Consider the following 22,626-nt stretch of genomic DNA (forward strand, 5'->3'; position numbering starts at 1 on the left):
GCCTCTGTCACACAAGATCACAGGCAGCTTTGAGGATGCCTGGCAGGGGTCCCGATGACACATGGAGCTTTCTGCAGAGATGACCCAGTACAGGCATACCTCATTTTATTGTGCTTCGCCTTGTTGCGATTCCAAGATATGTTTTTATCAATGTTGAGGTGAGACCCTCCACCAGCAAAAAGACTATGCCTTGCTGAAGGCTCAGCTGTTGGGTAGCATTTTTTAGCAATAAAATAATTTTAATTAAGGCACGTACATTGTTATTTTAGACGTAATGCTATTGCATACTTAATAGCTGAGAGTGCAATGAAACATAACTTTTGTATGTACTGGGAAACAAAAAAATTTGTGTGACTCGCTTTATTGCATTATGTGTTGTATGGCGGTGGTCTGGAACGGAGCCCCAGTATCTGCGAGATATGCCTGCAAACCCCTCTAGCCTCTGTTGTCTGTGCGGTGTTATCGTGTATAGCACTGATTGGGAAAAGCTTTCTGCAGGTTAGGAATCTCTTTGGGGGAACATCCAGTACTTGGGACCGTGGATGGTCAGCGGAAACTACCCGTTGTCTAGTCTGCAGTGCTGCTCCTTGCTCATGGGCGGTTGCATAGAAGTGTATCAGTTGCCTTACTGAAATCAGCACATACACACTCTGGCGTTTCCCGAAGTCTTGGTTTTTTAAACCTTACTAAAGAGGAAATGCAGTATGCTTATTGTGATCCGTTCTAGTTGATGCCAGTTTTATTTTCTCTTCTTCCCTGAGCTTAGCTCATAATCTATTTAACAAGCCAGTCAACAATTTTGCATCTGATAATGTGGCTTATGGACTCCTCCTTTTTCACGTTCTCAACACTAAAAACTGTTCACTCACCATTGGTCCTCAGACCTCCCCCAGGGTCTGGGCCTCCCCCATCGCTCACCGGCCCAGACACACTCTTTGGTGCCCTGGGATGGGATTCTTCAGGGATTCGCAGGCCTCAATTCAGAAGCGGCTTTAGCATCCGCTGTGAGACAAATTGGGCAAGTCACACCCCAGGCAAGCCCTTATTTCTTCTTCTGTGAAATGGGGCAGCAGTGGCACCAACCCCACTGGGTCCGTTCAAAGACTGAGTGAAGATAAACCCCGTGAAGCAGTGAGCACAGTGCCTGGAGCTGAGAAGGGCTGGGTCTTAGCTGCCTGTATCTTCATCCTTCTCACTAGCACCACCATTCGTCCCTTCTCTCAGAGCCTTCAGTGATCCCTGCTCTACATCTAAGCTGTAGAAAACTGCAGAGCCCCTTGTCAGCCTGCTCCCTGCTAACACTGCGCATGTCCCGGCAATGAGGATTCCTGTGGCCTTTCACATGTTTCACAACCATTTGCTTAGTCAGGTCTTAGCCCTCTTGGCCTGTCCGTGGTGGCTGTGGCATTCCTTTACGTCAATCCTCTCCCTCTATTTTTATGACAATAGCACCCACGACTCACACTTCTGTTGGGCCCCAGGCCAGCGCCCCTATTCCCCAGAAGGGTTCCTTGAGGCTTTGGAGTTGAAGTAACTTGCCCAAAGGCAAGCAGTTACAACAAGCAGTGGCTTTGGGGAGGAAATGCAGGCAACCTGTCTCCAGAGACCATAACCCTGTGCTTCGCTTGAAAGAGAAGGAAGGCTGAGCTCACAGTCGGTGCTCTGGGGGCCCCTGGCCCGATCTCCCCTCTCCTCCTCCCCTTCTTTGTTCTGTTATCCCTCGTGCTTTCATCACCTTATCGTTCTCGTAACACGTTCCCTTTTTCTTTGAAATTTTCCTTTGCACAGACTTGGGATTTTTCAATAAGAATTGAGAGATTTCTCCTGAGTAGGAAGGGGAAATCTCTCAATTCTTATTAGGAAGTAAAGACAGTAAAGTGGACATGGGCGCTTTCTGTGCTAATGAACTAGGGCAAGGAGCCCCCTTGATGCTGGCTCACCTGGGCCAGGTGCCCTGCAAAGTACTGTTTTCCCACCTAGTCTGTCTGTGGCCCTGGAGTGTAGGGCCCAGCTCAGGTGTTTGGGTGTTCCCTATGGATGACGAAAGGCTTCTGCATGGTCTTTACCAGGAGTGAGATGAGAAAGTTACCTGCTGAGCAGGTGGGGGTGACAGAGGTTTTAGGAAACGGCTAGCACAGACGGGCCGAGAAGTGACATCCTCCAGCTCATCTCCCCAGACTGACCCAGTGTGTGACCCAACGGGGTTTTGAGCCAGCCTGGCCCAGTGTCCAGGAATACATGTCTGTTGTTTGTGGCTTGGTGAGCCAGTGGGGTGTGGACGGATGCCCGTCCCCTGGGACAAGGGCTGGGACCCTGCCGCTCGGGGCTAGACGCTGAGAAGCCTTGTTTCCTGAGCCCTGGCTTTCTAGCCCCACAGGATTCTGCTCAGTGTTGGCTGGACTGATGGGAATGGGTGCTATTTCCGGGTGCATTTGCATGTGAGTGGTCAGCCTTTTCCTGAGGAGTCTGCTTCAGATGAGGGCCAGGGGCAGCGTGTGTGGGTGCTCCCACTCACACTGCCTCCGGCCCTGTCCCCGCGCTGCAGAGGCTTGTGGGAGCAGATCTGTGTACGACGGCCCAGAGCAGGAGGAGTACTCCACGTTCGTCATTGATGACCCCCAGGAGACCTACAAGACCCTGAAGCAGGTCATCGCGGGAGTTGCGGCGTTGGAGCAGGAACACGCCCAGTATAAAAGGGATAAGTTCAAGAAGACCAAATACGGGAGCCAGTGAGTATGGCGCCCGGTCACCTGGGCGGGTCTCACAAGGGTGTGGGTAGCTGGGGAAGGGGCCGCAGGGAGCCCCAGGGGTATGCAGTGCCAGGCCTGCCCGAGAGCCACCTGTTTGCAGCATTGGGACTGAGCAGGCTTCCTGGCTCCTTCAAAGCAGGGCCTCACTTGACTCTCCCGGGCAGTGTCCTGGGGCAGCACCTCTCTCTCATCCTCCCTTCCTGCCTCCTCCTGCTTCCCACCGCCTGACTGTCCTGGACCTCTGCCCTCCTGCCTCCGCAACACATTCACTTCCAAAATTAGGCTTTCCTGGGCCAGCGACCCTGCCCCCAGGAAGTTCCGCACCTTTTCCCTCTCTCGAGCTCGCTCCAGACTGGCCCCCATCTGCATCTTGTGAGGGAGGGGTGCGGGTTAAGAGATTGCAGACTCAGTCGGGCCACCTGTGTCCCTTTCACCCCCTGCTGGCCCTGCACCGAGACACGTCAGCCAATCTGTGTCCCTCCTGCTGCTCTAAGAACGGAGGGTAATGAGAACCTCATGAGCTGTTGGAACTTTGGGTTAAATTACATTAAGGTCTAGAACAGTCCTTAGAGTCTGCCCTCGTTGGCGTCGCGGCCAGACTTCCCCATCTGGTAGGTGTGCCCATGGACCACTATGGCAGAGCCCCCCACTCCTACAGTCTTGGACGGGGCAGCCCCACGTGGTGGCACGTCCTCCTCCTCCCTGCCCCTTCCTTCCTTCCTTCCTTCCTTCCTTCCTTCCTTCCTTCCTTCCTTCCTTCCTTCCTTCCTTCCTTCCGGTTTGCGAAGGGAAGTAAGAGGGCTCTGGGAGTTGCCTGCTTTGATCAGGTTGCTCACGGATGCTGAGCACCCAGCAAGTGCCTACCAGGTGCTGCTGACCTGTCTTTGCTCCTAGGTGATCTGTCCTGACTCCACAAACATGCACAGCACATTCCACACCCTCGTCAACACCCCTCTATTGAGAGTCCCCGTTAACGTTCTAAAAATGTTGCCTTTTAAAAACATAGTAAAGCCATGGATTGAAAACAGCCAGTGAAGCTGGGTCTTGTTTCCTGTGGTAGCAGCTGTGCAAGTGCTCAGGGAGCTAACAGGACTGAGCGCCTGAGGCACCAGGCATGGCCCTGGGGACCAGGCATTCAGCAGACGGCACCGTGCCCCCCTGGAGCTCACGGTTTCCACACGTGTGCACTGCATGTGCTCTACGCGCATGCTCCCGTGTGCACACATGACCTATATACACTGTGATCAAGGGGTGTTTCCAGAAGCGTCTTCAGGCTAATTCTTCCTTTGCTTGTCTGAATTTCTCATATTTCTTACAAAGAATACAACTCACATAGATAGATAGGAAAAAGACTCTTAAAAAGTGCATATGAACCCCAGCAATGGAGGGAGGCTGTGCCTCATTTTCTCCTCTCTCATTTCCCCTTTGTAGGGAACACCCCATTGGAGATAAAAGTTTCCAAAGCTACATCAGGCAGCAATCGGAGGTCTCCACCCATTCCATTTAAAGCCTGCAGGACGTCCCATCCCAGGATGGCGCTGTGAACTACACAAGGAAAGCCACCGTGTTTGGAACGGAAGAGGGGGAGAAAGACGAGAGTGCAGAGCAAGTGAGCAAAGGGATCCACACTTCATCTGCTTGTGTAGATAACAAAGGTCAAGCTAATGGAACTTCTGAGACTCTCGAGGAGCCGTTTTCATGGTTTTCATGCACTTTATTCGCGCTGGTGGGCAGGTGCCCTGAGCTGGCCATTCTGGACCCGTTCCGGCGAGGCCTCGCCCTCTGCAGAGCGTGTGCTTCTGTGTCGTGTGCACTACTGCCTCTGCCGGTCTCCTCGGTGCCCGCACCAGGAGCCTTCTGGCGCTGTAATGTTCTGCTTCAGCATAGCCGGGACATACAAGCATTACTCTTTTCCTATGAACCTGCTGTCCCGGTGGCCACGGGCCAATGGCCTCCTGGTTTCAGCTTTTGATATTGGTGTTGTTCCTGGCTGGAGGGTCAGGGTTGTGGCTGGGATGTGCAGAACTGCGCGGAGATCCCAATTTGAGAACGCTCTTGATAGTTTAGGAGTACGGGGTGCTGCAGAGCTTTCCTGGCAGCGGTGGTATCCAGACTTCTCTCCTGGAGGTGAGAGGCCCAGTCCTGCCTGCTGCTGAGACGCACCCACAGCCTGCAGATGCCCCTTACACTGGCAACAGGCTGACCTGGGCGTCTGCGCAGCCCCCACTTCAAACACAAGTTGTGTTGTTTTGCTGTCAGTGGGGTTTACAAGTAGAATCCACATTTGCCACCCCTTGTGGAGTTTTGGGGAAGATTTTAAAAATAGAAATGTGCATCATTTTCAAGCTGTTTTTTTTTTTTTTTTTAATGTTTTTAATCATGTCTTTGATACAAAGTAACTTAGACCATCCAAACTTGGGCTTGTTAAAGGGGAAAGTGCTACAGTAGGGCAGAAAAGAGAATGGGGTACATCTAAGGGAAGCCAGTTACAGGTCTTCCAAAGAAAACTGAACAAGGGAAGAAATCCTGAGCTTACAATGGGAGGCGCCTGGCCGTGCAGACACCCTTAGACTTCTGGAATAGTATTACGTGCGCTGTGTTTCTGTGAAGCCCCTAGAAGCTGTCAGGGCAGTGGCAAGGCTGCTTTCTGTGGGGTGGGGGCTGTTTGTTGCGTTTTCCCACAGTCCTCATGGCTGCAGGCGCTGGCATTGGAAAGCACTGTCCAAACACGCAGGACCTTGTCCCCTTGTGCCCATCTCTGTTATTGTTTGCAAGTACTGTCCTTCAGACTCAATCTAGATGGCAGATAGGAACCTGACTTACTGCAATAATGTTGGAGTAAACTGGTACAAAAAATCAACTTGGGGATACACAACTGTTAGGCTGTATCAAACTGAAATTTTTAACATGGGTTTGTAACTTAATGTTTCTGTTTATAAGATACTAATGATTTGTGATGTATTTTACTGCACAATTAAAACAGATGTTTTATTCTTTCTGTGGACTTGCTTCTTTCCTAGGAGTGCCCACTGATAATTGCACACGTGGGAGATGGGGCATGTGTGGTGGAGCCAGGAAGGTAGGGAGCTAGATGACATTCCCGTGATGACAGATGAGGTCCCTCTGACATGTGAGGTCCCTCTAATGACAGGTGAGGACCTCCTAATGACAGGTGAGGTCCCTCTGATGACTGGTGAGGTTTCTTTTACAGGTGAGGTCCAATGGTGGGGCTTTGGGTTGACCTGGAAACAGTGATAGTCTCGGATGGAAAGCTGTGGGGTCGGGCACTGAGGGGCCATCGGAAGGTACGGCTGGGAACCTCCAGTGTGGAAGGAGATGAGGGTCCAGCTCAAGGAGGGTGGGAAAGACAGGCTCCATCGTGTGCCACTGTCTGAGAGCACAACAGTGGGCCATGAGCTTGAGGACCAGACAGGCCAGCTTCCCAAGAGTGGAGGAGCAGAGGGTGATGAACCTCGAGTGCCATTGAGCAGAGGCTGTTGTCCCTCCCAGAGGGGTAGAGAGGGAGAAGCTAGATGCACAGCGGGGGTTCTGGGGGGAGATCCCACCCCAGGGGCAAGAGTGCATTTTCTCATTTCCTTGTTCCTTTCTTTTCTCCATTTGGTCTTCACTGTTTTTTTTTGTTGTTGTTTTTTGTGTTTTTTTTTTAATTTGAACCTGAATCAGTTCTGAGAAGACGCAGATGTTTCTGGGGATGCTGTAGCTGCAGGACTTAGGATGGTGGAGGTCAGCCTCCTTCCCCGGGGCCGTGGACTTGGGGAGGGAAATGCTGTTGCTGCTTCTCTCCAGCCCCCGCTGTCTGTTCTGGACAGGAGCGACTGTGGGCTGGGTGGGGGCGACAGGCGTCAAGGCAGGGGTGCCTGCCCATGAGGGAGAGGCCATGGGCCCCGGGCAGCCCAGACTGAGCATTCACCCCAGGACCACAGGGCAGTCCCAAGCAGCATGGAGGAGCCAGATTCACACACAGGACCAGGTCCAGCGGAGGGAATCGAGGGCTAAGAAGTTCTGCCCACCGTGGGAAGACATGGAAGGGCTGAAAGGAGAAAACCCTAGGGAGCGGAAGGACCAGAAGCCCCTCTCCAGGACTCCAGTAGAGTCCTTTGTCCATTTGCCTGAGTCTGGTCTGTGCCATATTTGTCCTGAAAGGGAAAGATTCTGAAATATTCAAAAATCATCCAAAGGCTTGAAGCAGACACAGTACCAGAAGTGCCACGGTGTCCTCCCAGAAGGCCCCTTGGCCTGCCTGGCCTCTCTTCCTCTGCCTTCTCTAGTGGCGAGACCAATGATGGCCCAGAAGGAAGGGAACCCAGCAGACCCACTCTTCAAACCCAAAGCCTGTGTGAAGGGCTGTGCAGGGCTGAACTCAGACCTCTGACCTCTGACTGCAGTGATGTCACAGGGGACACTTAGCAACTGGGACATCCCTGGGCACACTCAGACTGCTCATTGCAAGAGAGGTTGGAAGCCATGCCCTCCATCTGAGGGCGTGCCTGAGAGCCAGGTTCCTCCTCTTTCCCGTGAAGGGAAGGGAAAGATGGAAAAGGATGCCACCACCATGCATAGGAGGCACCGGCCGGGCCCCGGGGCACCTCTGGAGGTGGCCTCTGGACACCTCAAGGCCAGCGAGATGGCTGATCTCCAGAGGAGCAGGAGCATGGGCGGCTTACACCAGAAGGGGGACCCTCCGAGCAGCATCCGGAAGCTGTGCAAGGAGCTAGGTAGGGGGCACAGTGGGTGACAAGCCGCGTCCCTCCCAGCCCTCCTGCTTAAAACCCTAAAGGCCAAGGTGGCAAGTGTTACACACTGAAGTTTTCAGGCGACAGAGCCCGGCTGGGGCTCCGACGGGGCCAGACACCCATTATGGATGAATGACTGGGAGTTCTGTTGGGGGCAGGAGGAAGGGGATGAGGACAGGGACCTAGGGAGCCCCGTGGGCCTGCAATGTCACTGGACACATGGAAAATATTGTTGCCTCTGGAAGGCCTGCATGGGAAGTGGCTCAGGTTTCTAATGAGGCATTTTACCTTTGAGTCCGGCCTCCTGCTTCCGGGAACCAGGCACCTCCCACAGCACGGGGTCAGCAGTGAACCTCTGGGGGATGGTGCTATCGGTCAGACTTGGCACCAATGTGGCTTTTAAGTTGTAAAGCGTGTAGGTTTATACGTTATGTTGGGCCCTGTTCGCCACTCCAGGATACTTCTAAACATGCCAAGCGAGGCCATGGTGTGGCCAAAATGGGGATGCATCCCCGAAACGCCCTAGTCCTTATGTGGACCTGTGCCTTGAATGCCAGCTAACGCGGGCTTCCTCACCGTAGGCATTTCATGACAGTTTCTTCAGTGCAGCAGGCCACTGAGTGGGATGAATGTCTGCGGTGACTAATTCAGTCATTTGCTGGGGCACTTAGCAGTCTGGTTCTTCTGGGAAGTTCACACCAGCACATGGGCTTTTATGAAGTTGATCAGGCTGCAGAAATGAAACACAGTAAGCAGGAAATACAGCTTGCTGTTCAAGCCCTAGGGGCAATGTGAAGAGGTAGAGGTGTGAAAATATTTGTTCTTCTTTAGTGTAAAAATCCAAAGATATGTTTGTTGTTTGAGGAGAGGGAGGCGATGCCGGGCCAGCCAGCGGCGCCGGGGCAGCTGTGTGTGTTCACCTTCCTCGTGTTAAAGCTCTGAGCATGGCCACACTTCTCAGACTCACTGAAGAGGAGCAAATCTCCCAAAAGAAGAAATCAACCTACGTCTGCTTAGGAAATACTGCAAGTAGACACAAAGGGCATGTCTCAAAGAATATGGGCCATGAGCCACGCACAAGGTGGGACTAAGGTGAGGGGTCAGAGGGAAGGCACAGTCCTCACCATTTCTGGACATTCCTACCCAGCGCCCCTGGACTTCCCCAAACTGGCTGGATGGATGGCAAGGAGGCTTCTGTGTGGCACCGGGGTTCCCAGACCATGTTGGAAGGGGTCAGCCTACTCTGGAGCTCGAGAGCCTGCAGGACGGAGAGCAGGAGGCCTCGCCAGCCACACGCCAGGGAAAGCTGACACAGGCCTTGCTGTCCACATCGTCAAATGTGGGGAAGGGAAAATCACGTCTCTCTTTTGACTGATTCTTTTCTTTTTGCCAGACACATAATATAAGAAGGAACAGGGTTTGAAGATCTGCCTGGGGCAGCCCCATATCTTCTAAAACAGGCAAACGCAAGCACAAGCACGCACACACGTGGGCTAAGGGGCTGCTGAAGATTTTCCCAAAGAAGTCGATTTTTTAATCCCCACTTGAAAAACTATTGATTCTGAATCATTCCAGTCCTCTTATCGGAGGTTGAGGCTGGACTGTGTCTTTTTTCCCTGAGGGGTGTCTTGAGAGCTACAGTAGTCCCCCCTTATCCGCAGCGGAAGTGTCCCAAGACCCCCAGTGGATGTCTGAAGCCGTGGGTAGTACCGAACCCTGTATATGTACACACATACCTTTTTCCTTAAAGGAAGCGCTTTACAGCTTTTGTTTGGCGTCTCTGAATTGCTAGCATCACTGCTCTTGTGCTTTGGAGCTGTGACTAAGTAAGGTAAAGGTGACTTGAACACAAGCACAGCGATACCATGACAGTGGGTCTGAGAACCAAAACAGCTACCAGGTGACTAAGGGGCAGGTAGGGTGCACAGTGTGGATACACTGGGGTAAAGGGTGAGTCACGTCCTGGGCAGGACGGAGAGAGACAGTGAGAGGTTTCACCATGCTACTGAGAACAGCACACAATTTAAAATGTAGGAATTGTTTATTTCTGGAACGTTCCATTTAATATTTTCAGATTACAATTGACCCTGGGTAGCTGAAACCTCAGAAAGCGAAACTGGATAAGGGGGCACTACTTAAAATATTCTCTAAGACACAATTGTCCCACCCGCTCCCTCACACCCTGCCCTTTGCCGTCAGGGCTTTGTCTCTGGCATGGCCAGTCTCTGCCTTGGTGACAGCACAGCCACAAATCAAACATCCCCTAATCCTGCGTGGGTACTGCAGATGAGGAGGATGACGAATGCCTAGTTCTTATCCTCAGGGAACTCAGACCAGTCAGAGACGAGGAACGGTGCCCGAATGACAAAGCCCAAGGCCGTGTGTGCTGAGCACCAGGGAGGCCTAGCCGTGACGAAAAGCTCCCTCCAAGCAGGTCACTTAACACTGGGCAGGGATCCCCAGGTCCCCAGGAAGGATGGCATTGGAGGACGGCAGAGGTCAGGGGACATCTTCCAGGGGAGAGACAGCACGAGAGAATTGAAAGACCAGCCGGATGGAACTCCCTAGAGAAGCAGGAACAGGGCACCTACTGGGAGCCAGCCATCACCTCCTCTGTCGGGCAGTTGCCCCCACCCCTGAGGCCTGTGCGCCAAAACAACACTGAAAGGAAGGCCTGGAGTAGCTGCTACAACTACCAAATTCTGAAAGGAACCCCTCCAGGACAGGGGCTGCTCAGAGGTGTCCTCACCAGGTCAGGTCGTTCATCAAAAGCATTACTTCAAGCTTCGTTTGCTGTGTTTGCATCCTGGGTCCTTGATGTGAGTTGTGTTATGTTGGGGGGTCGGTGGGCAGAGCAGGGGAACCAGTCATCTCAGCCATTCCAGGCTCAGATGTGGCCACACAGAAATGGGACCTGGAATGTCAATGACCTTAAGTCTCCTTGGAGGCTCGCTCTTAGATCCTAAAGAGGGTTATGAAAACCTCCTCCTGAATCACTCCTCTTTGAAGACTCTGCTGCTCTGCAAGCTCCCAGAAACAAGAAGTCTGTCTGTGCTCAGTAAAAATAGTTCATGAAGCTCATACTCTGACCTGCCACAGTCACCAAAATGCAGTTTTATCTTAACTGTTTATTGCCAATCGCTACTTAGAAGAGGCTGGGGCTGGAAGAAGTGCTCCCTGGATGCCAGGCAGCGTCTCTGAACTATTGGGTACCCTGCTGTCTCTCACACCTGGACAAAATTCCTTACTAGCTGGTGTCATCAGCACTTTCGTTGGAAAAATGACTCACTAAAACCCCCTTAGCAATGCCCCTCAGAGGAGGCCTGCCCGGTGGGTTTCTCACCTCTGCCCTCTGCTTCTGCTGCTGGCAGTCCAGTGTGCTGGGACCAGGACTTCACAGTATGGGGGTTCCCCTGGGTCTTGCACATTTATTTTAACGACAATGCCCTACACCTCACCCCAAGTTCTGCCTACAGAGGACAGAGGTCTTGGAGTGATTATATGTGGGTAGGGGGTTTGTACAGAGTGGGCAGCGAATCGGGGACAACCTGTCCCGATGGAAATCCAGACGGACTTTAGTCATAACCATTAGTCATTGGGCGGACACAGAGCCCTGCTGTGTGCCTGGAGCTGCAGGGAGTCCAGCACCCAGTGCTCTGTGGGGAGGTCCCACCAGTCCTCGCAGGGCTGAGCGGGGGCCCTGGCCAGTGGCACTCCCACCCCACATGATGGAAGGGCCGATGGCAAACACTGTTCTTCCCTCCTCAGAATCTGAAGATCAAGGAAAAGACCTGAGAAGCGACGCCAAAGATACCATGTGGTAAGCGGGCTTTTCCCAGCAGAGGTGGTTTTCTAGAGATGTGAGAAGGTCACAGGAGACGGTGGGGGCAGGACATGGGGCCAGTACCACAGTTGAGACTTGGAGGCCCTGAAGGGGTCCTGGGGTGTCCTGGGAGGATCCTGGGGACTCAGATGGGAGGTTTGAGGTAGGACAAACCAAGGTGGGTCTCAGGGCTGCAAGTCTCTTCCCCTCCCCCACACCCACCTCCCAGGCAGCCCTTCCAGCTGCACTGTGGCCCCAGAGTCGTGGAGCTGATGGCTGCCTCTGCAAATATTCCCACTCAACTCTCCAGAAGGAGGTATTGTCTTACCTAACAGATCTCTGAGCTTGCTGGAGGCGTCATGTGGGGAAAACCTGGAGGTGCTATACTGTGCACAGAAGCAACTGAGTAGCACTGCCCCGTCCTCGGCACCTCTGCACGTTGCCATCCCTCTCTGCCCCCAGCTCTGCCTTTGTCCACCTACCCACCTTCCTGGCCTCCGGAAGGAGGAAGGCCCTTCACATCCAGGACCCTCTCTGCCGATGTGTCCAAGCTGGAGCTGCTCTCAGAGCTGCCTGATGCCCAAGAGGGAGAAAGGTGTCACTTTGAAGCTGTGTCTCCACAACACCTATTCCAAACCATTGCTTCCATTTCTATAGTCAGGTAAACCTCAAGGAAGACAATCAGGAAGAGAATCAGGATGGCCTTGGAAAGTCAGACCACGAGCGTGGAAAGATGGAATCAGAGGTTGAGAAGAGCGACTCAGAGGCCAGTGGTGAGGAGGAGCTGGAAGGAGGAGAGAACACGGACAAATGCCTCCAGGAGGCCAAGGTCAGGCCTTGCTCCTTTAACATCCATGTACTGCTTGCCATCCCCTCCGGTCGGAGTCCCGCCTTTATTTACCTGTTTGGTGTCTTCTTACAGGAACAGGAGTCAGAGTCCATAAAGGTGGAAGACCTTCTGGAAAAAGAGGCAAGAGCTTTTTACTTTGGTGACAGAAGTCAGATGGGGAGGCCCGAGAGGCACCATCCGGCTGGACCATGAGCACACTGTGGACACATGGCCCCACGTCATCTGGGCAGGGCTACAGTACAAGCTGGACCGAGCCCTACACTGACCCCCAGAGAGCCTTCCGCGCCAAGCTCTGTGCTCCTGGCCCAATGCTGGAGAATCCTAACCCCGAATAGTACAGCTGCTAAAGGCATGTGGGTCCCTGACGGGAGGCATGTCGGTCTCCACTCGGCCCAGGGAAGCATCACCAAGTACCAGGCCCTGATGCATTGGTCAATGACACATCACAGCCATAGTAGAAATTGGCAAAGAGCACTTTCTGAGGGAAGGTGGCTGTCATTCTCCTTCCCAATCCATGTGGTACAGAATGGAGAGGTTGGTGGATGTGTTTTACTGGAATTTATAACACATTGGTGTGATTCCAGGGACTCTGGGAAGTCTTTCACCCACCCCCAAAATACTTCTCTTAGTGGTGAATAAAGTGCTACCATTGCACATACATTCCGGGCTGAGCCAAGGTGCCCACGCAGCAACTTTGGGGCAGCAGCAGCTGAGCTGCTGGGTCCTTTCACATCTCAGTGTGAATCTACCGACCCCGTTAGGTAGGGCCCCAGGATTGTGGAGGCAGAGTTCAGGTGCTCCCCAATTAAGCAGGTCTGGGGTGGACATGGAGGGGCTGCCCCAGTTCTGGGCATGGCCTTATTACCCGGAGGCCCTGATGCTCAGAGGGTGAAGATAGAAGAGACCCTCTGGGGTTTCAGGGACCTGATGGGAGGTGAGGTGGGAGAAGTGGGGAGGCCCTGTTTCTCCCTGTCCACAGATGGCCCGTGGATACCTTGCCATCCACACTGCCAGCAGATCTTTACCCAGCTTTTCAGGTGCCCCCACTGAGCATTGCCAGTGTGTGGTGGTCCCAAGGGTAATTGCTCAGACCCCGGCTGCCCCAGGGCTGGGATCCCAGTCTACCTCCCAGGAGGTCTACTCTCTACCCAGCTCACCCAGGCTTTCATCCACATCTGTTTGGTTTCCATTCACAGAAACCATCTGTGTTTGTGGAGATTGATCTCGGAGGCCATGCTGAGGAGGTAAAAAACTCTCACACAACAAAGCCAAACCACCCACCCAGAAATGCTTCTGTTTAGGGCCCATGAGGCTTTTCCGGGGCACTTGCTCCATGCACTTGTGTGTTGGAGGGTGAGGCAGAGATGGGACCAGCAGCATCAAGAAAGCTCCAGGGTGTTGAGGATTAGCCTGGGGGTGGCGGGGAGCTGGAGAGGACCCTTGCCTCTTTGTCATCCTCCTTCACCCCAGCCTGCATTCATTCCAGCACCATCAGAGACTCTAGGTCCTGGGTCAACCCTGGGATGCCCATGGTCCCTGAAAACCTCTTGTGGGATTATGCTGGGGTGGTAGAAAGGGCACAGGTTTAGGAGTGAGGAGACCTGGCCTCCACATCTGGCTCTGCCAGAAAATGCTCATACAAGTCACCGTACCTCTCTGCTCCTCAGTTATCTCATCTGGAAAATGAGAGTCTTAGTAGCACTCACACCCCAGGGTTGTTTTGTGAAGCCCTCAAACAGTGTCTGGTACCCACGAAGCCTCAGTATTAGGTATCACCACCACCACCATCATCATCACACCATCACCATCACCACGACCATCATCATCACTATCATTATCACACCGTCACTACCTACACCACCATCATCATCACCATCGTCATCGTCACCATCACCATGGTCACCATTATCACCGTCACATCATTATTATTGTCCGTAAAAAGAAGTGATTGACTCAGTGGCCTCTCTGGGAGGTCTTTTTAACACAAATATTCTAGGATGTCTTTCTCCATTTCTTTGCTGTAGTAAGAAGTCATCTTTTTAGAAGTTTTTTGAAGTTATCTCTTGGCAAATTTAAGCTTCTGCCTGGGGCTTATTTTTTTTCCCAGCTTGCACCTTGTATCTTTTTGCCCTCAAAACATGCTGTACAGTGAAGAGAGCTGGTTATTAACCCCTGACGAGGTTATCATGGGGGCCCCACAAGTTCTAAGGATTCAAAGAGGGTCAGCCTGGAGCGGTTTGGGACTAAGGGCCCATGTCTCCTGATCTACAGTCCGGAGGTCACGGTCGCCCAAGTTAAGGGCACAGTTCCTTGGTCAGGATCCCCTAATTGGAAATTTCCACTTGATGGTGCCCTGTCACGTGGGGGGACGCTCAGGGCCAGTGCCGTCTCCATGCCCCTATCCGGTCTTTGGACAGGTTCAGGAGGCCCAACCTTGGTGCTTGTGGTTGACTCCGTCTCCCACTTTCATGCCCTAAACTGCTCCTTTCGCTTTCACAGGTGGTCATGTGTGCCATGGGAGAAGAGAAGAGGTCCCAGATGGACATGGGCGATTTGTCAGAAGACGAGTGAGTGACATTCATGGGTTCACACTCAGGGAGGTGGGGGGTACATTTCCTCACCATGGCTTCTGGTGGCTCACGTGCCTTCCCTCTTCTCCTGGGCACATGCAGAGATCTAAGCATTTACTGAGTCTGGAGGATGTGAGAGGCAGGCAACAAGGGATCTAACTGCCTAAGGGGTCTGGGACAACCTTTACCTTGAGGCCCACCTCAGTCTATAGCCAGGCCCTCTCTCCCCATCCCATCAGCCAACAAAATGACCAGAATATGGAGAAGGGAAAGGAGGGAGGAAGAAGGGAAGGTGAGAGTGGGGAGTCACCGTATGAGTTGTACCGGCTTCTCAGTTTGGGGTTTTGGCGGCGAGGTCGCAGATCTTGGCCCTGCAGGCAGTGGGAGGACCCGTCACACATGGCTGGTCTCTCAGCAAAGCAGGCCAGGCCTCAGCTGGAGCAGTGGCCATGTGTGTCCTGACAACGTGCACCCTATTGGGGTGGAGACTGTATACGGCCAGGGAAACGCATCCCCACTTCCTGAGGCCATGAAGGGTCTAGGAGAAGGTGAGATACTCACTTCTATGCCACCCAAGGACCCATGGGTCTATTTTAATTTAAACAATATAGAGACACACGAGGAAGAAAATAGCAATTTTTTCAACTTCCCACCACTCACTATTAACAAGTACATTATTATCTTGGTTTATTCACTTGCAAATTTTCTTAAAAGAAAAATTTTTCTGTTTGTTTTATAAGATGGATACACGGTCATTTAAAATAAACACTGTGGAACAGTCCAACTAAGAGGAAAAGTTTGAATCACCCAAGTACCACCTCTCAGAAACAGTGAGGACTATACAGGAGCACATGGCTTTTGAAGTTTAGATTCAGGATAAAGGCTGGACCTGGGGACGCACAGACAGGCACGCTCATGAAAATGGGCTCCTCTGTGGGTGCTCTTTTTCTGCACAGCCAGCTATGAATGTTTGTAGCGTTATAGCCCATTGCTTAACGACACTTGAACCTTGAGCAAGTGGATGTGCAGAGAAAGTCTCGAGCCTCCATCCTGGGAGCTCCCAGGCCGGCCAAAGCCCTTTTTGCCCCCTCAGCAATTGTTATTATTGCTACATTTCCCCCCCAGACTTGTATGTATTGGGGAGACACTTTCTGCCAGGAAGTTTGAGTCCATCTTTACTTAGAAGATCCACCTCTTTCCTGATCTTGACTTACACAGCGAGTCACATCAGCTTTTATGCTGTGAAAGCTATGAGGAGGGCTCTGTCACACTCCCAAATCAAGGCTTAAAATAGGTAGTCTTATCGTAAGCAAACCTTTATATTTTCAATTCTTAATGGACATGGCGATGGGTTCGGCCACACCAGACACAGCTTGGCGGCTTTATTTTCTGCCCCAAGGGCCAGACAATCCCGGGTCCACCCTCTAGGTCTCTTGGTCTCAAACCCCAATCCCCTGACTCAGCTGCCCCAGTAAATCTACGAGACGGGTCAGCACCCAGAGAACCAAACCTTGGCCTCTGGAAGCCACTAGGTTGGTGGCAAGGAGGTCTCTGGCGGACCTTCCCAGAGGGCCTGGCCTGGACACTTACAGCGTGTGGCAGGAGTCACCTGTTTGTCCTGCTGTCCTGCTCACCTGCAATCTCACTTACTTCAGAGCTAAGTCTTCCCTGTCCAGCCCTCTGGGGCCAGTTCAGATGGCTGGGGCAGGCATCCATGCACTAGCAGCCTGTTAGCAGTCCAGTGGGATGCTTTGTCACCGAGCTGTGGTGGTCCATGCCAAGGGAGGGGGACCACCACCTCATTCTTGTGGCAGCCTTGGTTGGAAGTGGAAACCCCACTACCACCTCACAGGGAAACAAGCACAGGCTAAGATGTTCTGGAAACGAGCAGGGCTGGGTGTAGGTAACCATCACCGGGGATACCTCACTTAAGGATCACTGCAAGCAGCTTGGCTCAGCTGGCCTTTTAGGTCTCTCGTTTTCAAGGGGCCCTTCTGGCTCAGGCTTTCCGAGACAGAGGACAAAAGCCATTGCAGTGGGCATCTGGTGGGGAGGCAAGCCTGGCTCTGCACTGGAATCCAATTCTGTGTGCTGGGCCCTAAAGTTGCAGAGGCGAGCACTGGGCTCCCCAGGATGTGAGGAAGTGGGTACAGCAGAGGCTGGAGAGGAGACCCTGTGGCATGCGTCTGGAGCTAAAGGGGTATTGCATGGGGCCGGGGCTCTGCACTCCAGGAACCTGTGGCCTCCTGGCCGGGCAGGGGACGCCTCTCTCACTGCCCCTCCCTCCTCTTGGCCTCCAGGACCAGGACCAGCTGGGTGTGCTGCATTCCATACTCCACCAGAAAGAAGGTGAAGGAGAGTGTGTAGCAGTCCTGGAGGAGGTAATTCGCACATGGAGACAGGCCGGATGGGCAGGGGGAGCCTGGGGTGACAGGAAGTAGAATAGAGGGGGCTAGGCTGTCTGCCTGACCTCCTCCCAACTTCCTCAGTCCCCATCAAGACCCATGCCTCTGGCCTGTAACCGAGGGTCTGCACTCCTGTCTCCTGGGGTGGGCCAGACCAGGGAGGGCTGAGTGATGCAGACAAGGAACCCTAAAAAACGTGCCACACGAAACTTTTTCAGGGGCACCAATGACCCGGATGTGAATCACTGACCCACTGGGTGAGTGACAATGCGTCTTTTAAAGAGACACAATAAAGAGTGAACAGAAGATGCTTTCTCTCTTCGGCCCCTCTCAATGGATCCCTGTTCCTTCCTTTTGTGCATCTTGTTCCATGAAATGCAATTGGAGAAGGGAGGTGAGCTCAGGGATAGGTGGCATGATGGCTGAGCCTCCCAGATCACGGGCACATGACCCTTCAGAACCTGGGAACACCCAGAAGCAGTCAAATCCCCCGTAGGCCTAGAGTGGCCTCTACTCTTGGAGATGGCTCTCAAGGTCGGCCCCACATCACCCGGGGGTCCTGTCCCAATGAAAGGCGAATCTGGGAGACCTGAGGTGCGTTGCACATTGTTCCCTGAGGCCCTAGAGGCTGGGCTTTGCTGGAAATAAGACATCCTTAAAACTGAGTGCAGGAGGTCCTGGTAACACATGTCACATAGACCCCAATTGGGAGCCAAGAGGGCCAGGCAGAGGAAATCGAGGTGCAGGGAGATGCTGTTCACAGGGGACAAATGAACAGGAGCAGAGGGCCACACAAAGGGAGACTTGACTAGGGGCTTTGGAGTTCCTTTGCTCAGCTGGCTCGGCCTCGGCAACCTGCCATAGGCCAAGTGGGTGAATATATGCAATTCCGTGTGGTTCAGCCTAAGACTGAGAACATGTGGCCCCGCCTTCTCCTGTAAGACGTGTCCCAGCAGGCCCCACCCAGCACGCACACTCACTTTCTCACATGCGACCATGTGCACACATGCACTCATACATGTGCACACACAAACACGCACGTTTCTGTACACAGCACATGTGTGCGTGTATGTACATGTGTACACATGTGCACACATATCACACACAGCACACTTGCACAACATGAGTGTGCAGGAAGGCGTGAGCAGATGACAAGCAGCATCTCTGAGACAGAGGAAAATCTGGGCCCGGAGGCCTGAGAACACAGGTGAAACCCTCAAATCCCTCCCACGTGGATGAGAGGGGTCTGTTGTCTCAGTCCTCCCCAACTGTGACCTCTGTCTAGATGAAAACAGGCTCAGCGACAGTCAGAAACAGCATGCTGAGATCAGGCCCCAGGAATCAGCTTTCCTGGGCAGGGGTGTTGAGCTGTGGACACACTGACAAATGAGCAGGTCACAGAAAAGGCTGCTCTGCCATGTGCTCATCGCACCCGAGGGCTGGGGGCCACTGCTCGTCTTCTTGGACAAGGAGCTGTCAAGCAACATGAGGCCCTGGTCCCTGCGCCTGACCACCAACTGCTGCCAACTAGGAAGGCACCCAGGAAGCTCCTAGAGAAAGAGCTGGTTTGTCCCTTGGCCAGTGCAGGAAGAAGGGGCCACTGAGCCCCAGCTCCCTGGGCCCTCGCCACAGAGCAACCCTGGCCTGCATCCGTCCTCTAGTTCCTCTGCACCCAGCCCTCGGCCACAGACCAGGAGGGTGACTGGCCCCAGCCAGGTCACCCTTCTCCATCCATTTGTCCATCTTCCATCTCTTGACGCTGCGTATGGCTGGCCTCATTCCAAAACACGTTCTGCCTGTGCTGCTCTATATCATTCTGGGGTGTCTGCAGGGGGAATTAGTTCACGGCAGCCCTGGGTGGGAAGAACTGCCCGCAGGAGCCCAGAGGGGCCTGGTTTGTAGGTGCGGTGATTATGGCTCATGCCTCCTGCTCACATGCTGAGCTCCTGAGCAGTGGGCAAGGGACGCCCTGGAAGCCAGAGACCCTCGAGGGAGAAGATATGCAAGAAAAGTCTTGGGACTCTACTCTAGGAGCTCCCAGGCTGGCCAAGGCCCCTTCTGCCCTCTCGGAGGCTCCCACGGAGCAGTTGCTAACTGAGGAGTATGACTGAAGCCCTGCTCAGCCCACCCCTCCTTTCTGCCAGAGAAATGCACCAGTCCCAAGGGTGATGCGGGGAGGAGGTGGGCCTCGGAGCTGAGAAAGAGCAGATGACCTTGAGGAATCTGTCCGCCCACAGAGCAGTGAAAACTGTTTATTCACCGCCTGTGACACAATGTACCACAGCTACATGTTTGCTTCAAAGAAGGAGGGAAACCAGAGCCTCGAGCCTGAGCGCCCCTGGTGCCATCAGAACTGCTTCTGCCCCATCTCAGCGCAGAGGCGAGGTCAAGGTGGAGTGGACCAGGCAAGGGCGTAATGGAACACCTCTTGCACAGGCCACAACAGTTGGCAATGAAATGGCCATTTAAATTTAGGGAGGGGTGAAGCCAAGTTTCCCAGGCTGCCTGTGAGTTGTCTTTCTCCTGGACTCCTCCTTCCTCTGGGTCCCCCATCAACCCAGCCTACGGGGTGGGAGTAGGAGGGGCACTGAGGCAGGCTCACCCAGTGGCACTTTCCGTCATAAACAAGCTTAGCCAGTGGTCCCGGGTAGTGGTGGCTCCCTTTGCCCCAGGCCCCAGGCCTGGCCCAGTTTCCTCCTCAGTCCCTGCTGGGGGTTGAGAGAGGCTAATAGAGCCCTCCCTGGGCAGGGACCAGGCAGCCCCCAGGCAGCCTCGGCCACTTCCAGTTCCCTCCACTGATGGAGCAACACCAGTTACAATGCATGTCCTTTCCTGCGGCTCCCAAACACCCCATGGCAATGCCTCCAGCTTATTCTTTCCCATATTATTATTCTCCCTCAAATCCAATATTTTCATTATAGGCAATGTGGGAAATAACAAAAAGTGTTTAGCTTGTCATCTCATTACCTTCAGATTATCACTGATAGAATTTTCATATGTTTCTCTGAAATGTTTTCTCTCTCTCTAGATATATATGGAGAAAGGACAAACAGCCATGACAACTGTGCCAACAATGGCAAACACTTAGAGAGCAGAGGAGGTGTTTGCTCTGCTCCAGGCACAGTAAACTGTCCTGAGCAGTTTTGCATGTTTTAAAATCATTAATTCTACAACAACCTGCAAGACGGGGTCTAATATCATACCTATTTTCTTGCCCAGGAAATGGGGAGCGGGGTGCACAGGAGGTGCCTGGTTTCTGAGTGTGGAGGGAGCGGCTTGAGGAACTCGAGGGCAATCCAGTCACTAGGAGGGCACCCCCACTGGCTGCTGCCCTCAGAGGTTGCTGTTCCCCGAGCGCCAAGCTACACATGCTGTTGCTGCTACTGCGGCTTATTTCTAGTCTTTTCCTGCTGCCTCCAAGAAAAGCGATATAAAAGGGATGTGGCAACGGCAGCAAGCCCACCCCTTTCTAGAAACGCTGAATGAGCGGCAGCGCTTGCCCAGCTGCGCCCTCTGGTGGTAGGTCTGATGCAGCTCCCTCACAACTTCTGTTTCTCAGTCTGGAAGTCACCAGGGTCTGAGCTCTTTGACCAAGAGGAGGCAGCAGAGTGATGCTGGTCACTCAGAGAATTTTAACTCTCATTTAATTAATTCACTAAAGGAGAGGCTAGAACTTAAATTCATTGTTGGCCATCCGTTGGTGGGCAGGGCGAGGGTGGGAGGAACTTGACCCAGGGCCTGTGTGCACTGGACGCCCAAGCCCCACCAGTTCAGGGCTCAGAACTTATACATGTCACCCACCCAAAGGTCAAGTACCCAGGCCACTGACTCTCCCTGCCCCATGATCTCATGACCCATGACCCCACGAGCTCTGTAGAACAGACAGACAGACGATCTCCTTGGCAACTCTTATCTGGAAAGCCCTGGGTGCCTCCAAAGCAGGGGCGTCCAAACTTTTTTCAACGTTTTTTACCAAGGGCCATATGCGGTAAAATACACAAACAGCTGGGCCACTCACTCGAGGTGAAGTATGTATTGCCTCACCTGGTTTATTTAAGTAAACTAAATATATTTTTGGAATTTGCTGTGGGCCAATTAAAAATGGATTGCGGGCTGCAGTTGGCCCGCGGGCCGCAGTTTGGACGCCCCTGCTCCAAAGGCTTGATGATGCTTGGCTTGTGTGGAAACCCACTCCACAAATAGATCCTTTCCACCATGACCTGAGCTGTTTCACTCCACAAAACTAAAAACAAAAGCAAACTCCCTCAAATTGCTGACATCCTGAGGCACTTATGTGTCCTGGTGTCACCAATGTCCCTGGCTCCCGGTGACATTGGGGCACTGAAGGCCTGCCTTGGAGGAGGACGGGAGCCAAGTAAGGCCTGGCCAGTGCATGAAAGTCTGGGTGCTGCGGAGGCCTTGGGAGAGGCTCACAGAGCTGACAGGCCTCCAATGGCAACGTGCTCTGAGGATCTGGGACCCACCCGGGCCTGGGGGGTAGAGAAGGCACTCCTGTGTCCTGCTTTCTCTCCTCCTGCCCTGTGAAACCCATTGCCCTTTCGCAGACATGCCTCCCTGAGAATTCCACCCATGTGCCCTGGAAGGAGGGGCAAGGCAGGAGTGGCATCCTGGGGACAGGAGCAGAGGGAGACCCCTGTGCTGGGTCAGGGAGGTCTTCCAGGTGCTGACTTTTCTAGCATTTAAAAGTCAACGAGGGGCGGACAGGTGGCTCAGTTGGTGGCTCAGTTTGTTACAGCGCGAGCTCTGGGCAATGGGGCTGCCGGTTCGATTCCCACATGGGCCAGTGAGCTGCGCCCTCCATAACTAGAATGAAGTCAATGAGCTGCAGGTGAGCTCCCTGGTGGCCAGATGGCTCAGTTGGTTGGAGAGCTCGGGCTCTCAACCACAAGGTGCCAGTTTGACTCCCGCAAGGGATGGTGGGTTGCACCCCCTGCAACTAACAGGGACGACTGGACCTGGAGCTGAGCTGCACCCTCCACAACTAAAATTGAAAGGACAACAACTTGACCTGGATGGATCTGATGAGTCCTGGGAAAAACACACTACTCTTCCCCAATTTAAAAAAATCCTGGAAATATACACTGTTCCCCAATAAAAGTGCTATTCCCCTTCCCCAATAAAATCTTAAAAAAAAAAAAAGGTCAACAAGGTAAGTAATGTGGGTGGAGCTATAGGAAACCTAATTAGGACTGACTACAAGTAGATTCCCCCAGGGTTTCCCCTCCTTCTGCGTTGACTTGTGACAGGTTTTTCAAGGAAGAGCGATGTACATAAAGCAGGATGTTTGCTGCCTGTTATCAACTTTCGGGTCACGATGGGCTCGGCCAGGGCCCAGGACACAGCCAGGGTGAGCTGGTCTAAGGGAAAAGTTATTTCTGGTTCTGACAAATGTGTCTGTGTAGACCAGAGTTCTCTGCAGGGAGTAGGGGGCTTGGCACCCTCTAAAGGAACAG

The 22,626-nt window shown here is 53.1% G+C and overlaps 2 protein-coding genes across 2 annotated transcripts in view; both read left to right on the plus strand.

The window, feature by feature from the left end:
• Positions 1 to 5,746, plus strand: part of RASA3 (RAS p21 protein activator 3) — a 123,031-nt gene extending 117,285 nt beyond the window's left edge. Inside the window, exons 23-24 of the mRNA XM_019742076.3 lie at positions 2,546 to 2,729; positions 4,182 to 5,746. Of these exons, the coding sequence (XP_019597635.1) occupies positions 2,546 to 2,729; positions 4,182 to 4,257 (260 nt within the window). The 3' untranslated portion in view covers positions 4,258 to 5,746. The remainder of the gene's footprint in view (positions 1 to 2,545; positions 2,730 to 4,181) is intronic.
• Positions 5,747 to 7,073: 1,327 nt separating this feature from the next.
• Positions 7,074 to 17,215, plus strand: C16H13orf46 (chromosome 16 C13orf46 homolog). The gene is made up of 7 exons (XM_088793655.1): positions 7,074 to 7,486; positions 11,273 to 11,324; positions 11,985 to 12,156; positions 12,250 to 12,297; positions 13,374 to 13,421; positions 14,677 to 14,744; positions 17,048 to 17,215. Exons 1-7 carry the CDS (start codon positions 7,159 to 7,161, stop codon positions 17,112 to 17,114), a joined length of 783 nt encoding a protein of 260 aa, XP_088649781.1. The 5' UTR covers positions 7,074 to 7,158; the 3' UTR covers positions 17,115 to 17,215.
• Positions 17,216 to 22,626: the final 5,411 nt, after the last annotated feature.

This window comes from Rhinolophus sinicus, chromosome 16 (genome assembly GCF_057876585.1).
Source record: "Rhinolophus sinicus isolate RSI-liver-muscle chromosome 16, RSI-T2T, whole genome shotgun sequence".
Classification (NCBI taxonomy): domain Eukaryota; kingdom Metazoa; phylum Chordata; class Mammalia; order Chiroptera; family Rhinolophidae; genus Rhinolophus; species Rhinolophus sinicus.

Bases quoted from the DNA above. Each gene is read 5' to 3' on its own strand.
- C16H13orf46 (XM_088793655.1), top strand. From the start codon at position 7,159: ATGTCACAGGGGACACTTAGCAACTGGGACATCCCTGGGCACACTCAG. The intron at 11,325-11,984 runs GTAAGCGGGCTT...CCATTTCTATAG, and splicing joins GACGCCAAAGATACCATGTG to TCAGGTAAACCTCAAGGAAG. The intron at 12,157-12,249 runs GTCAGGCCTTGC...GTCTTCTTACAG, and splicing joins AATGCCTCCAGGAGGCCAAG to GAACAGGAGTCAGAGTCCAT.